This window comes from Clarias gariepinus, chromosome 20 (assembly GCF_024256425.1).
Source record: "Clarias gariepinus isolate MV-2021 ecotype Netherlands chromosome 20, CGAR_prim_01v2, whole genome shotgun sequence".
NCBI classification, from domain to species: Eukaryota; Metazoa; Chordata; class Actinopteri; order Siluriformes; family Clariidae; genus Clarias; species Clarias gariepinus.
In genome coordinates, this window is record NC_071119.1 from 16,088,284 (window position 1) to 16,105,493 (window position 17,210).

Sequence of the window (17,210 nt, forward strand, 5' to 3'; positions counted from 1 at the left end):
TTAGTTAATCATTTTACTTATTTATTTATTTATTTTACGAAGGGAAGCTAATTTCCCTCTGATATATACGTTTTGGTCAGTCGCAGTTCATTAAGGCGGCGCTATGAAGACAGAATTTCTAATTAGTTCATCTGTCGGATTTTTTTTTTTTTTTTTTTTAGAATGGAAACCTCGGTCCTGGTTACCTCCTACATATTTCGCCACACACACGCACGTGGGGTCGCTGTAGTACACGCACTAGGGCGAGGTCTCTTAAGCACAGACTGTTGTACGGCTGCAGCGTTGAAACTCTTGTGCGCGCTTCCACCAACTTCTAGTCCTTGTGCGTGTGAAAATAGTCCGTGGAAACGGTACAGAAAATAAAGCTGTCACACTGTAAATGTGGAACTGTCTTTGTTAAAAATTACTTATGACATTATCAGGTGAATTACCTCTTTTTAAAATTATTATTATTAATTCCAAACATTTAAAAACAGAACTTGCCCGGCGCGCATGAATACTGTTATAAAGTGAGTGCACGGAATGAAGAGTCAGAGGCGCTGCGGATGCGGCGAATTGACCGGTTTTGGTAAGTCGTGTCATTTAAAATATATTTGCTTCGCGAAAGTGGCATGGGTCATTTTTTTTAAGAAGCTGTTTTTGTTATTTTATCACCACGTCTGTGTGTTTTGTACATCGCCAATTTATACGCCGCCATACAAACTTCTAGAGCCTAGGTCGGCAATTAGCGGCCCCCGGGCCACATGTGGCCCGCAAGCAAAAACATCTGGCCTGTGAGATTGTTTGAACTAGAGAATGAAAATAAATTAAAAAAAATTTTTTAATTAAAAATCGGACTGACAGTCTCAAAAAAGCTCTTTATTTGGAAACCTCATTTTTAAGAACAGAAATATTTCGATCGATCTAAATTCTTATTTGTTTTAACCGGTATACGAGGGTAAATAAGCGCATCAGCGAGGTGCAGAGCGAACGCTCAACATGCAAAAACAAATGACGTCAGCGGACAGTGTCTGGTGTCTGGTAAAGTCCAATAGTCTCTAAAACACAAGTTGTCACTCAAACAACGGACATAGGCGTCATATTATTGTGAAAATTAAAACGCTTCTTTCAAACAGGCCAGACATCAAACATAGGTATATACTTAGGAACAGAAATGAGAGGAGCACGAGTTTCAAACAGCGTGCATGTTATATAGGCCTTTATATAACTATATAAACCAATAATAATGCATTGCACTGTCGAAAGCAAATCAGAGCAAAAAGGCTGAATCCACTCAACCATGGGCTGGGTGGCATCTGCTGACTCAGCCACAAGTTGTCGGAAAAGCCTATGCTGGGTGCTTGATGTACCTCTGACAAAATTAATGACTTTCATTACTTTGTCCATAACATCCTTGAGCTCACCATTCAGTCTGGCACAAAGGACACTTTGGTGGATAAGGCAGTGCAGCGCATGCATTTGGGGAGCGTGTTCTTTCAGCCTGCTCACCAGACCTCTGTGCTTTCCCACCATAGCAGGAGCCCGTCTGTCACGATCAGGTTAACCCTCTCAAATGATAAGGAATGCAATTTAAACAATTCTTCCAATTTCGCATATATAGGTTCTCCAGTGGTGTGCCCTTCTAATGGAATTAGAGACAGCAGCTCTTCCTTGAAATCGTTCCCATCAAAATATCTCACATAGACGCACAACATCTACATCTACATCTGGGCTACATCTGTGTTGTCAGTGCTCTCATCAATGGCTAAGGAAAAGTAGTTTGCGTGACTGACGCCGTCAATAATTACACCCTGCACCGCATCAGTCAGTGCTTCTATGCGGCGGGCAGCTGATCTGGCAGAGAGCGACATCTGTTTCACTGACTCGATCACACCATCCATCGACTTGTTTGGCATCAAGTTCCTCCAAAACTGTCACCATCATCTCCTTGAAGACTTCTGCGTCAGTGAATGGCTTGTTGTGCTTTGCGAGCACCCAGGACGCTTTTATGGCGCTTTTCCACTGCATAGTACGGCACGGCACAGTTCAGTTCAGCTCACTTTTGGGGGTTTTTCCACTGGGAACAGTACCTGGTACCTGGTCCTTTTTTTAGTACCACCTCAGCCGAGGTTTCAAGCGCGCCGAACCGTTACCAAAATGTGACGTGTAAACTCTGCTGGTCACCGATTGGCCAGAAAAAATCGTCATTACTGCGTCACTGAACTTGCGACACGAGACACAACAGAACTTCTTCTTTGTCTTTCGGCTGTTCCCTTTCAGGGGTCGCCACAGCGAATCATTTGCCTCCATCTAACCCTATCCTCTGCATCCTCTTCTCTCACACGAACTAGCTTCATGTCCTCACTCACTGCATCCATAAATCTCCTCTTTGGTCTTCCTCTAGACCTCCTGCCTGGCAGTTCCAACCTCAACATCCTTCTACCAATATACTCACCATCTCTCCTCTGAACATGTCCAAACCACCTCAATCTGGCCTCTCTGACTTTATCTCCAAAACATCTAACGTGGGTTGTCCCTCTGATAAACTCATTCTTGATCCTATCCATCCTTGTCACTCCCAAGGAGAACCTCAACATCTTCAGCTCTGCTACCTCCAACTCTGCCTCCTGTCTTTTCTTCAGTGCCACTGTCTCTAAGCCGTAGAGCATTGCTGGTCTCACCACTGTCCTGTACACCTTTCCTTTCATTCTCGCTGATACTCTTTTATCGCACAACACACCTGACACTTTTCTCCACCCATTCCAACCTGCCTGTACCCGCCTCTTCACCTCCTTTGAACACTCTCCGTTGCTCTGGACCGTTGACCCTAAGTACTTAAAATCCTGCACCTTCTTTACCTCTGCTCCCTGTAGCCACACCGATCCTCCTGGGTCCCTCTCATTTACACACATGTATTCTGTCTTGCTGCGGCTAACCTTCATTCCTCTGCTTTCCAGAGCATACCTCCACCTCTCCAAATTTTCCTCCACCTGTTCCCTGCTCTCGCTACAGAGCACAATGTCATCTGCAAACATCATAGTCCATGGGGACTCCTGTCTTACCTCATCTGTCATCCTGTCCATCACCAGGGCAAACAAAAAGGGGCTTAGAGCCGATCCTTGATGCAGACCCACCTCCACCTTGAACTCTTCTGTCACACCTACAGCACATCTTACCACTGTCTTACAGCTCTCATACATGTCCTGCACTACTCTAACATACTTCTCTGCCACTCCAGACCTTCTCATACAATACCACAGCTCCTCTCTTGGCACCCTGTCATATGCTTTCTCTAAATCTAAAAAGACACAATGCAACTCCCTGTTACCTTCTCTGTACTTCTCCGCCAGCATCCTCAAAGCAAATACTGCATCTGATGTACTCTTTCTAGGCATAAAACCATATTGCTGCTCACAAATGCTCACCTCTGCCCTTAACCTAGCTTCCACTACTCTTTCCCACAGCTTCATTGTCTGGCTCATTAGCTTTATACCTCTGTAATTGCCACAGCTTTGCACATCTCCCTTGTTCTTAAAAATTGGCACCAATACACTTCTCCTCCATTCCTCTGGGATCCTCTCACTCTCCAAGATCTTGTTAAACAAACTTGTCAGAAACTCTACTGCCACCTCTCCTAAGCACTTCCATACCTCCACAGGTATGTCATCAGGACCAACAGCCTTTCCACTCTTCATCCTATTCAACGCCCTTCTCACCTCACTTCTACTAATATTTGCTACTTCCTGTTCCACAACAGTCGCCTCTTCTACTCTTTGTTCTCTTTCGTTTTCCTCATTCATCAACTCCTTAAAGTACTCCTTCCATCTTCCCATCACCCTCCTGGCGTCTGTCAGTACATTTCCATCTCTATCTTTAATCACTCTAACCTGTTGCACATCCTTCCAATCTCTATCTCTCTGCCTTGCCAACCTGTACAGATCCACCTCTCCCTCCTTACTGTCTAGCCTAGCATACAAGTCCTCATATGCTCTTTGTTTGGCCTTTGCCACCTCTACCTTCACCTTACTCTGCATCTCCCTGTACTCCTGTCTACTCTCTTCAGTCCTCTCAGTGTCCCACTTCTTCTTAGCTAGCCTCTTTCCCTGTATACACTCCTGGACTTCCTCATTCCACCACCAAGTCTCCTTGTCCACTTTCCCCTTACCTGATGATACACCAAGTACCCTCCTACCTGTCTCCCTGATCACATTGGCTGTAGTTGTCCAGTCAACTGAAAGCCCCTCCTGACCACCCATAGCCTGTCTCAACTCCTCCCTAAAGACTTCACAACATTCTTCCTTTCTCAGCTTCCACCACTTTGTCCTCTGCTCTGCCTTTGTCCTCTTCGCCTTCCTCACCACCAGGGTTATTTTACACACCACCATTCTGTGTTGTCTGGCTACACTCTCCCCTACCAACACTTTGCAGTCACTGATCTCTTTCAGATTACAACGTCGACACAAGACGTAGTCGACCTGAGTGCATCTGCCTCCACTCTTATATGTCACCCTATGTTCCTGCCTCTTCTGGAAGAAAGTATTTACTACTGCCATTTCCATCCTCTTTGCAAAGTCCACCACCATCTGTCCTTCTACATTCCTGTCCTGAAGACCAAACCTGCCCATCACATTTTCATCACCTCTGTTCCCTTCCCCAACATGTCCATTGAAGTCTGCACCGATCACCACTCTTTCACCTTTGGGGATGCTCTGCATCACTTCATCTAACTCACTCCAGAATTTCTCCTTCTCTTTTAACTCACATCCTACCTGTGGGGCATAACCACTAACAACATTGAACATTATCCCTTCAATTTCCAGCTTCAGACTCATCACCCTATCTGATACTCTCTTTACCTCTAGAACATTTCTTACAAACTCCTCTTTCAGAATCACTCCTACTCCATTTCTTTTCCTATCCACACCATGGTAAAACAATTTGAACCCTGATCCTAAGCTTCTAGCCTTGCTACCTTTCCACCTGGTCTCCTGGACACACAGTATATCCACCTTCCTTCTCTGCATCATATCAACTAACTCTCTTCCCTTCCCTGTCATGGTCCCAACATTTAAAGTCGCTACTATCACTCCTAAACTCTTTCCTTTCCTCTTCTCTCTCTGCTTTCGAACACGCCTTCCTCCTCTCCTTCTTCGACCAACAGTAGCCCAATTTCCACCAGCACCCTGTAGGTCAACAACACCAGTGGCGGTCGTTGTTAACCCGGGCCACGACCGATCCGGTATGGGAATTATATTCGTGATTCGCATCATTGATTTGGCAAAAGTTTTACATCGGATGCCCTTCCTGACACAACCCTCTGCATTTATCCAGACTTGGGACTGGCACAAGAGGACACTGGATTGCGCCCCCCGTGGTTGCATTACGAGACACAACAGAACCACTAGTATTATTAGCACAGCCAGCGAAGGATCGGACGCACCTTTTTGTACTGTATTAACTAAAAAAATGGCTGTTTCAGGGTCTATTGAGGAAGTACAGACGTTCCTCTCGTTGGTAGGCGAGGAGCGGATCCAGCGAGAGCTTGATGGGGCGACGCGGAATGAAAAAGTTTTTCAGGAGGTCGCAAAGCTCTTGGCTGCACACGGCTACCATCGGACTTACAAACAGTGTAGGGACAAGTTAAAAAAAATGAAGAGCGACTACAGAGGTATAAAGGACCACAACAGCCGGAGTGGTTCAAACAGGCGGTCGTGGAAGTGGTTCGACCAAATGGACGCAATCTACGGAGGCAGACCAACGAGCAAAGGAAGGGAGGGTGCCCTGGACTCGGCCACGCCATTGTTGTTGGAGAACACGATCGAGGATGGTACGTTGTGTTTTTATAACGCTTGAAATCGTAACTTTACTGGTTTAATTGACCGTCGATGCTTATTTTATATCGCAATTTGACTGTAAAATCATGGCCTAATGAAGCACAAACTCCTAGTAGCTAACATGTATCAGTGGTAGTGCTACAATACACATTTGATATTTCATATATCAATATGTACAAATAGGATATCACAATATAGGCTATATATCCTTATATACCGTGTCTCATGAATTACTGTTGCTCACCATAAATAGTTTAATACCATAAATAATATTGTACAATACCACAGATACTGTAAATGTGATAGAGTAAAATCAAATATATTTCAAAAATAATTTCTCTCATTTTCACTCCAATTTTCTATGCTTTGGTCCAGGCAAGAGGAAACGGAGCCTGCACCATCAGGAACATCTTGCTGCATTAAGAGAGATGCAGGTGGCAGACATTGAGCAGCAGGAGCTGAACCGTGCCCAGAGGGAGCGCCACTTGCAGACGGCACTGGAAGAGGCCAAACAAGCGAGGGAGCAGGAAGCAGCCTTGAGGGCAGAGGAACACTCTCAGACGGCTGCTTTCAATCAAGCATTCCTCAATGTTATGGGGATGCTTGTCCAGGCAATGAGTGGCCAACAGGAAGAGAACTCTCTTGCTGACTAATGCCATAGGTGTTTTGTTTTTGTGTTTGTTTTTTAATAATGTTTGCACTACATGTCTGCACACTGTTAACAGTTTCTTCTGTTAACGTTAAAATTTATTTTGTTCTACTTGTCTGTTGTATGTCCGTTGTGCACTACGTACATGTGCACACTGTTTAAAGTTTACAGTTTATATTTTCACTATTTATATTTTAACTTTTTGCACTTTGTAGATTTTTAGTGTTTTTTGGTCATATTGTTAACTGTAAAATTGTGTTGTGCTTCAATAAAAATCTGATCAGATACATGTAGCCCAAGACAATATTTAAGATTTATTATTGTATGAGCAGGTAAAGTACCTCCTGATAAAGACAAATGATTAATGCCGCCACAATACAAACCAAAAAAAAACAAGGAGTACATTGTAAAGTTTGAAATGGTGTTTAAAAAATTTATTGATAATACACTTTACAGAACATGCTACGTGAATAGTTAGCTACTCAAGTAACGCATCAGACCTGCACGGACATCCCTGCCCTCCTCCTCTACAGCCTGTGGCACTGCCACCACAGTCTCTGCTGCTGGGGGTAAATCCCAAGCATTCTCATAGGCCTCACCATGACTCTCACAAAGGTTATGTAGAGCACAACATGTCACCACCATGGACTTCACAAGGTTAACAGCACAGTCATTTCTTTTCATAATGCATCGCCATCTTCCTTTTAATCGACCAAAGGCATTTTCAACAACTACGCGTGCTCTGCAGATTTTCATGTTGTAGACCTGCTGTTCTGCTGTCAGGTGTCCAGTGTCAATGAATGGTTTTAAGAGCCAGTTCTGCAGGGGATAGGCAGAGTCTCCTAGAATGTAGTAGCCAGCATTCACCCCACCTATGTTTCTGGTGTTACCTGGTATGTGGTTTCCACGGCTTGCCAACTCCCACAGTGTTGAAAGTCTCAAAACCCGAGCATCATGCAGGCTTCCAGGCAGTCCTGTGAAAACATTCCAGAAAAGTCCCTTTCCATCCACAACACTTTGAAGGATGATGGAGTGCCAGCCTTTACGTTGAAATAGTCACAGTGATATTCCTCTGGTGCTATGATGGGGATGTGTGATCCATCAATAGAACCAATACAGTGTGGGAGCCCCCACCTGTTCTCAATGTAGGCAGCCATTTCGTTAAACTTTTCCTGATCTGGATAACGAATTAGCTCTGGGACCAACAGGGTTTCTGCTGCTGCACAGAACTCCTGAACACACCGACACACAGTTGTTATGTCCAACACTTCTGTACTCAGCACCTGTTGCAAGCTTCCACAGTGCGATGGCTATTCTTTTCTTTAAAGGTACACACACACGGAAGTTTGTGTCCCGTCGCTCCATCGCTGGACGCAGTTTGTTGCATAAGTGGATGAATGTTTCTTCAGACATTCTAAAGTTCTCCAGCCACTGAGTGTTTGTAAAACCGGGAACAATCACATCCCACCACTCTGAAGCACGGTTAAATGTCCAAACAGATGGTCTGTTCCGGCGACTTTTTTGCAAAATGTGGAAGATCTGTAATATACAGAATCTGCATTTTAATGTTACACTGGCAGTTAAGTTTATTATATGCTTAGCAACAGTGATAAAAGTTAGCTAGTGATGAGCTTTTTTTTAGATGCTTACCCTTGTGCGTCGCCGAGATAACAAGTTGTCGGTGTCTTCGTGTTGTTGTAAAAGTTCCCAAACTCTCTTGTCTTTTTTAGCTGTGTTTTCTTTGGCTGCCATCAGCCTCTTTTGAAACAAACTCCTTCGTCTTGCTGTTAAAAACATCCACATGCCGAGAATGAAGAACACCATTCCGTCCATATGCTCCATTGTTGTGTGTTTGTTGTGGCGCGTTTAGATGATGTCACGGCAGTAGAGGCGGCGCAACTATGACGACACGTGAATAATCACGGCCACTCTAAAGCGGTACTAAACTGCAGTGGAAACGCAAACTGAGTCGAACTGAGCCGTGCGGTGTCGTGCCGAGCCGTGCCGAGCCGAGTCGTACCACGCGGTGGAAAAGCGCCATTAGAGATGCGCTAGTTACCTTTTGTTGGGATGTGAGACCTCGCACCAAGATCCTGTTGCTGTGTGCATAAGCACCTTTCAGGGCTTCGATCTTGTGCTTTCGTGCCTCTGTCTTCTGAGGGAACGCAACCTTGAAGTTAGCATGCTTCGTTTCGTGGTGTCGTCTAATATTGTATTCCTTGCATACCGAGACAACTTCAGTACAGATCAGGCAGGTGGGCTTTGCATTAATAAAACTGGGCAGGATGAATGCATAGTTCTCTGTCCATTCATCATGAAAGATCCTGTTTTCACTGCTAACTTTTCTCTTTAAATTTTTTGATTGTGCCATTTTTTTGCAGCTAACAGCAACACGTGAAAATGTGTGTGTGGGTGGTGGTTGTTGTTGTTTTTAATAGACGTGCAGATAATTAATAGCGCCCCCAATGCCCAGTCAGCAAATTTAACCTACATCAGCCAGCTTGAATGTCTCAGTACGTCTGTTCTGTCATTTCACGAGCGCCTACCATTTTCATCCTCCCCTATTAATTCAATAAATTGTCCATTGTTTTGGTTGTGGCCCGCCATGTAATGGCTTGGAAAAAATCTGGCCCGAGTCCAAACTTAATTGCCGACCCCTGTTCTAGAGTGTCCGAAATGATTATACAAGTCAACCTGCATGTGCGCGCGCGCGCGCGCAACACACACACACACGGTTCTCAACATTTAATTTGTCCAACTCCCTTCTCTCATCTATAACCAGGCGCTTAATGTCAAGAGAATTATTACGAAATAAAAGCAGCACTCATTACAAGCACAATGAGGAAATGGTTAATTTTAAATATTCACTAGGCTACACATGATTTATAAACCCCGCTATATGAACTTGACAAACAAATTCTTTCCGTACTTCCATACTCTATAGTGTTAGCGGTGAAGTAGAATGACGTCAGGCTCACGCTGTGTTCAGGAATCTGACAGCAGCCTCGTCTGATTGATTAATCATTTTATTTATTTATTTTTAACTAAAATATATATTATTCTAAATTCTAAATATATACCCCACCCCACTGCTCTGCTATAATACCAACTTTAACAGTTAGAAGCCAGCACTATGAACAGCCCACTATGAGCATCCCAGTGCGGGGCCCCAGCTGGCCCTTAACTGTGGGGCCCACATGTGTCCCACATTTTACAGTACTAACACTCACTGTACGGAACAGTGGACCTTACTGAGCCCGCACTGGCATGTTTGCTGAGAAATTAATATATTTCTGTTGTGATGTATTTTAGGTTTGAGAAAATACAATGATGCTGCCTTTAATCCCTGATATCTTTGTGATTGGTAAGTATTAATGTTTTTAATACTGTGTAAAACACGTACCGTAAATGCTTTAAACACTGCAATAGAACCTGTTCAGTACTCAAAAAAAAAGCGTTGTCCAAGGGATGTTGTTTTACTTGTTATCTTATATACAACCCAGGGTAGGAAAGTGGATGAAGCACAAAAATTAGGAATTCTTCTGATTTAGTTGTGTCTTTTATTTATAATGTCTGATCTAACTTGCTCTTATTTATTAGTTTGCCTGCTGATGCTGCAGAGCCAGGCCTTTATCACCAGAGAAATCATAGTGACTGAACACGTGACCTTCCCCTGTACCTGCTCTGGAAATTGTCCGGTGGTTCAGTGGATGCGCTTTATTCCCAGTAAAGTCGTTATCGCAAGAATTTCCACGTGTCAAAGTGAACAGCATTGTCAGAAAAGATTTGCCGTATCAGGAGACACTAACAGAGGGGATTTCTCCCTGACAATCGCTTCAGTATTTTACAATGACATCGGCTCCTACAGGTGCACCTGTAATGGAACATCAGTTACTGAAGTTAAATTGAAGATTTTAGGTAAGTGTGCCTGCTGACATCAGCAGAAAATTACATCATCCTTAAGACCAGACCAGCCACACTGGAGGAGTGTGTAGTAAAGCTGAAGTCAATAATGTGTCTGTTTTTGACCGACAGTTCCGACAGTTGTAAAGGCTTTCAAAGGGGAAAACGTCACACTGCCGTGCTACGGAGACACTCGGAATGATGTTAAAGATGTAAAGTGGAAGAAAGCCGGACAAAAGGTTCTGCTGTACTGTACGGCTAACAGATCAGTGACTACATCAGAACCTCGATTTTCATTATCAGAAGACTTTCTCCATGGTGATCTCTCTCTTCATATCAGTTCAGTTCACCAGTGTGATGCAGGACTTTATCAGTGTCTCATCCATGATGAATCTCAGGAAGGAGAACCAAAAGCTGTTCTACTGGAGGTAAAAGGTATGTTAGCCCTTATTCTTATGTTCCTAAAACCTTTACAAAAAGGGATTGATTTTGTTAATAGTGACTGAGTCAAGTTATTTTAAAGGATAGCATTCTTTCATCTTTTATAAATTTACAGTGGGGTGAAAAACTATTTGCCCCCTTCCTGATTTCTTATTCTTTTGCATGTTTGTCACACTTAAATGTTTCTGCTCTTTAAAAACCGTTAACTATTAGTCAAATATAACATAATTAAACACAAAATGCAATTTTTAAATAAAGGTTTACGTTATTAAGGGAGAAAAAAACTCCAAATCTCCATGGCCCTGTGTGAAAAAGTGATTGCCCCCCTTGTTAAAAAATAACTTAACTGTGGTTTATCACACCTGAGTTCAATTTCTGTGGTCACCCCCAGGCCTGATTACTGCCACACCTGTTTCAATCAAGAAATCACTTAAATAGGAGCTACCTGACACAGAGAAGTAGACCAAAAGCACCTCAAAAGCTAGACATCATGCCAAGATCTAAAAAAATTCAGGAACAAATGAGAACAAAAGTAATTGAGATCTATCAGTCTGGTAAAGGTTATAAAGCCATTTCTAAAGCTTTGGGACTCCAGCGAACCACAGTGAGAGCCATTATCCACAAATGGCAAAAACATGGAACAGTGGTGAACCTTCCCAGGAGTGTCCGGCCGACCAAAAATACCCCAAGAGCGCAGAGACAACTCATCCGAAAGGCAACAAAAGACCCCAGGACAACATCTAAAGAACTGCAGGCCTCACTTGCCTCAATTAAGGTCAGTGTTCACGACTCCACCATAAAAAAGAGACTGGGCAAAAACGGCCTGCATGGCAGATTTCCAAGGCGCAAACCACTTTTAAGCAAAAAGAACATAAAGGCTCGTCTCAATTTTGCTAAAAAACATCTCAAAGATTGCCAAGACTTTTGGGAAAATACCTTGTGGACTGACGAGACAAAAGTTGAACTTTTTGGAAGGTGCGTGTCCTGTTACATCTGGCGTAAAAGTAACACAGCATTTCAGAAAAAGAACATCATACCAACAGTAAAATATGGTGGTGGTAGTGTGATGGTCTGGGGTTGTTTTGCTGCTTCAGGACCTGGAAGGCTTGCTGTGATAGATAAAACCATGAATTCTACTGTCTACCAAAAAATCCTGAAGGAGAATGTCCGGCCATCTGTTCGTCAACTCACGATGTGGATGTGTCCATAGTGTCCATAGTGTCCATGGAGTCAAGTTATTTTAAAGGATAGCATTCTTTCATCTTTTATAAATTTACAGTGGGGTGAAAAACTATTTGCCCCCTGCCTGATTTCTTATTCTTTTGCATGTTTGTCACACTTAAATGTTTCTGCAACCGTTAACTATTAGTAAAAGATTTTTACTGTATAAATTTACAGTAAAAAGATTGATTGATTGATCATTTATGAAAAGATTGTGTTAGTTCTGCATAGTGGTGTGGTTGAGAGACCTTATCGCCTGCGGGAAGAAGCTCCTCCTCAGTCTCTCTGTGTTGGCCTTCAGGGAGCGGAATCGCTTCCCAGACCGCAACAGAGTAAACAGTCCGTTGTTGGGGTGGCTGAGGTCCTTCACGATCTTCTTGGCCTTGGTCAAGCACCGCTTGCTGTAGATCGAGTGCAGGTCAGGGAGCTCGATGCAGATGATGCGCTCAGCTGATCGCACCACCCTCTGTAGAGCTCGTCTGTCCTGCATGGTGCTGTTCCCGAACCAGGTCGTGATATTTCCCGTCAGGATGCTCTCTATGGTGCAGGAGTAGAAATTCCTGAGCACCTTGGAGGGCAGTCTAAAGTCTCTCAAGCGTTTGAGGGGGTAGAGACGCTGCCGGGCCTTTTTTACCACGGTGTTGATGTGACAGGACCATGCCAGGTCCTGCGTGATGTGAACACCGAGGTATCTAAAGCTGTCCACTCTCTCCACTGGGCTCCTGTTAATGACGGGGGTCTGGTAGTTCCTCACCTGCTTTGTACTGAAGTCCACAATCAGCTCCTTTGTCTTACTGACGTTCAGGAGGAGATTGTTCCTCTGGCACCAGTTCTCCAGATTTCCAACCTCCTCCAGGTAGGCCGTCTCATCGTTGTTCGTGATCAGGCCCACCACAACAGTGTCGTCAGCAAACTTGATGATGGTGGTGGAGTTTGTAGTGGCCACGCAGTCGTGGGTGTACAGAGTGTACAGCAGGGGGCTCAGAACACAACCCTGGGGGGCTCCAGTGCTGAGAGTGAGGGAGGCTGAGAACTGTCCGCCCATCCTTACTGCCTGTGGTCTGCCAGTCAAAAAATTGGAGATCCACTGACACATGGATGAGCTGAGTCCCAGGTGCTCCAGCTTGGTGGTAAGTGTGGACGGAATTATGGTATTAAATGCAGAGCTGTAGTCGATGAAGTGCATTTTCACATAATTCCCCCTCCAAGTGTCCAGGTGAGTGAGAGATGTATGGAGGAGATGTGAGATTGCATCGTCCGTGGAACGGTTTGGACGGTATGCAAACTGTAGTGGGTCCAGTGTGTCTGGTAGTAAAGAAATGATGAAGTCTCTGACCAGGCGTTCAAAGCACTTCATCACTACTGAGGTAAGGGCTACAGGGCGATAGTCATGTAGAGAAGCAGGATGAGGTTTCTTTGGGACAGGAATGATGATGGACTCTTGGAAGCATGTGGGGATCACCGACTGAGATAAAGAGATGTTGAATATCTCAGTGAACACAGGTGCTAGCTGGTCTGCGCAGGCTCTGAGGATACGACCCAAGATGCCATCTGGTCCTGCTGCTTTCCTGGTGTTCACTCTCTTGAAGGCTCTCCTCACGTCATGCTCGGTGATGATGAACGCGCTTCTGGTGCTGGCAGTGACTTCCTGTCTGCAGCCGTTAGCGCCGCTAGCATTAGCATCGATAGCGTCTTGAGCTGCAGCCTCGAAGCGAGCATAGAAAGTGTTCAGCTCGTCTGCCAGGTACACGTCTGTGTTCATCATACCGGATGTTGGTGCTTTATAATCCGTAATTGTCCTTAGTCCCTGCCACAGGCTCCTAGAGTCACTCTGTTGGAGTTGTGACTCTAGTTTCCTCCCGTAGCGCTGCTTCGCCTCTTTCACCGCCTTCCGGACGGTGTATGACGCAGCCTTGTACGGTTCCATGTCCCCCGACGCGAGTCTCGTGTTGTAGGCAGCGGTGCGAGATTTCAGAGCGTCGCGGATGGTTTTATCCACCCACGGCTTCTGGTTTGGAAACGTTCTAATAGTCTTTTTTTCCATGGTATCATCCGCTAGTTTCCCAATGGATCCCACAACCGCTTCCGTAAACACGCTGACATCATCATCGGAGCTGTTTCTAAACATGTCCCAGTCTGCGTCATCGAGTGCGTCCTGTAACGCGGCCACCGATTGGTCCGTCCAGCGCGCGACCTCCCTCTGAACTGGAACTTCCTGTTTCAGCCTTTGTTTGTATTTTGGCATGAGGAAGATGGCGGCGTGGTCAGATTTACCAAACGGTGGACAAGATTGTGCCTTGTAGCCGTCCTTGACCGTAGAGTAACAGTGTTCCAGTGTCCTTTCGCCCCTGGTGGGGCAGGTGATATGCTGATAAAAGTTCGGCGCTGCACGTTTAAGGTTGGCACTATTAAAGTCCCCCGCTACAATAAGCGCAGCGTCCCGGTGTTGTGATTGTTGCTGTGTGAGTACCTCATGCAGCTCGCATAAGGCAGTGTCCGTGTCCGCTTGTGGTGGAATATAAACTGCACTGATTATGACCGATGTAAACTCCCGAGGTAGATAAAAAGGACGACACATGATGGACAGTAGTTCCAGATTTGGTGTGCAGGAGCGTGTGAGAGGAACAACGCTCGCGCTGTTGCACCAGCTGCTGTTCACCATTAAACACACGCCGCCTCCCCTTGGCTTCCCCGAGTCCCGCGTCCTGTCCATGCGATGAACCAAGAAGAACTCGGCCAGCTGGATGGCGTGGTCCGGCACCGCTGGGTTCAGCCATGTCTCGGTGAAGCAGAGGAGATTGCAGTCCCGAATGTCTCTCTGGAACTTTATCCTGGCCCTGAGGTCATCAAGCTTGTTTTCCAGTGACTGGACGTTGGCGAGCAGGATGCTAGGCAGAGGTGTGCGGTGTGCACGGGCTCTCAGCCTGTTCCTGACGCTGGTTTCAGCAGCAGGACAATGACCCAAAACACACCAGCAAATCCACCTCTGAATGGCTAAAGAAAAACAAAATGAAGACTTTGGAGCGGCCTAGTCAAAGTCCTGACCTGAATCCTATTGAGACGTTGTGGCATGACCTTAAAAAGGCGGTTCATGCTAGAAAACCCTCAAATAAAGCTGAATTACAACAATTCTGCAAAGATGAGTGGGCCAAAATTTCCTCCAGAGCGCTGTAAAAGACTCGTTGCAAGTTATCGCAAACGCTTGAATGCAGTTATTGCTGCTAAGGGTGGCCCAACCAGTTATTAGGTTCAGGGGGCAATTACTTTTTCAAACAGGGCCATGTAGGTTAGGATTTTTTTTCTCCCTAAATAATAAAAACCATCATTTAAAAACTGCATTTTGTGTTTACTTGTGTTATCTTTGATTAATAGTTAAATGTGTTTGATGATCAGAAACATTTTGTGTGACAAACATGCAAAAGAATAAGAAATCAGGAAGGGGGCAAATAGTTTTTCACACCACTGTATCCCCCTTTTTCTGAATTTTCCGATTTTCTCCCGTAGTGTCTAATTCCTCCCAGTCACTGGAGGCTCTCACATTAAGCTTCTACTGCCAATCAGTTGGAAGGGCCGCAGACCGCCCCACAAATGTTTCCTCGATCCATGTAACGTCACCGACCATTTTTTCGAACTGCTCGCTCATGCACCGTTGGGGCGGCGTAACACACTCCGAAGAACAGCGCTATCCGCTCCCTCCTCCTGCGCGAACTCAGACGCCCCTGATTGGCTTGTAGAGCCGTCATTAATGTGGGAGCACTGGGTACCCCTCATCCCTCCCCCCTGAGAGAGCTCGGCCAATCAGCTCTCTCTAGGCCTCTGGCTGTGAGAGGTTACAGCATCACCCGGAGATCGAACCAGCGATCTCCGGATGATAGGGCATCTTTTAATTTTTTCATCCTTCATCTCTCTGTATTTTGTACTAATGTGCTACAGTATATATTGTAGACCTATTGCATCTGACATCATGACTTTTGTCCGCCATGTTCCCGCCCACTTCCGGAAATTGAAATAATTGTTACTTGCCATTACTAAAAGCCACACACAAAACCTTTCATGGATCATCTGATTGTTACATCATCTTAAACAAAACTTTGTCTTCTTTTTTAGTTTGCTTCTAAGTCATTCCAAATTGCCCCTGATCCCTCCTTGTTGTTTTGCAGCTAATGCTGCTATCTGAGGTAATAACGTTATGAAAATAAATCAATGCGAATCAATATCCTTATCCTTATAACTTCATCAATTTTCACACACGTGTTTCTTTTTTGAATAAGAGTCACTATGTTACTCTTTTATCTTTTATCTGAGCGTTAGGCAATCCACTAGGCCTCAGGTAGTCATCAGGTAATCTTTCTGTTAATTTTTCAGCTTAAAAAATACACCACAGATGTAATCATCAATAAAAAATACATAGTAGTCTAATGTCAGTTAATGGTACTTCTGTTGTCTGCTGTTGTGACTGACATCACAACATGGTAGTCATGTGACTAAAAAAAGGTCTATAGTCACTCTTCCATGTCGGGTAGAGTGAGAAAAACAAACTCACTCATAATTCATAAAGCCTCTTAGAGTTGACAGTTTTCACAGTTTTTCATTCTACTACTTATTATTTTTTCTCCAGGGCAACAACAATCAACAACCACGAACAATGCAGTTTCAATACTGTGTGCGCTACTAGGATTGATCATTTTGGTAGGAATCATCGGACTAATCATTGGCATTGTAAGAAGATGCTGTAAATCCAGGACCCCAGGACGCCACTAAATTTACAGTGAGATTTAAAGGCACTAAATTTACCATGGGATTTTTTAAATTATAGTTCCAGTCTACACATTCCAGTCCACGAACAGTTCACATTTAGAGATACTCTGGTGCAAAGTACAAGCATACAGAATACGTAATATGAACTCAATATGAATTATGTAACAATGGGGCCCATGCAGCCACATTGTCTTAATTTTGTCTTAAATTTTGTCTTATTTTTTGGGGAAAAAAAGAGAAGTCAACACTAGATGCACCAAACATTCTTAACCCTCTCAATCTGCCCAATCATGTATCCCACTTGATCTTACAATAGAGGCGTTTGTCAATTTAATACAGTGAAACTTCGAGTAACTTCGAGGATTGCGAGTAACGTGGTTTGCGAGTGTTCAGCAAGACAAACAAAGATTTTTTTTGTACATATT

General features: G+C 44.4%; 1 protein-coding gene across 1 annotated transcript; it reads left to right on the forward strand.

The window, feature by feature from the left end:
* The first annotated feature begins 549 nt into the window (after positions 1-549).
* LOC128508691 (uncharacterized) lies at positions 550-16,842 on the forward strand. Its single transcript, XM_053480128.1, has 5 exons — positions 550-568; positions 9,775-9,826; positions 10,063-10,380; positions 10,498-10,800; positions 16,646-16,842. Exons 2-5 carry the CDS (start codon positions 9,790-9,792, stop codon positions 16,786-16,788), a joined length of 801 nt encoding a protein of 266 aa, XP_053336103.1. The 5' UTR covers positions 550-568; positions 9,775-9,789; the 3' UTR covers positions 16,789-16,842.
* The last annotated feature ends 368 nt before the right edge of the window (positions 16,843-17,210 follow it).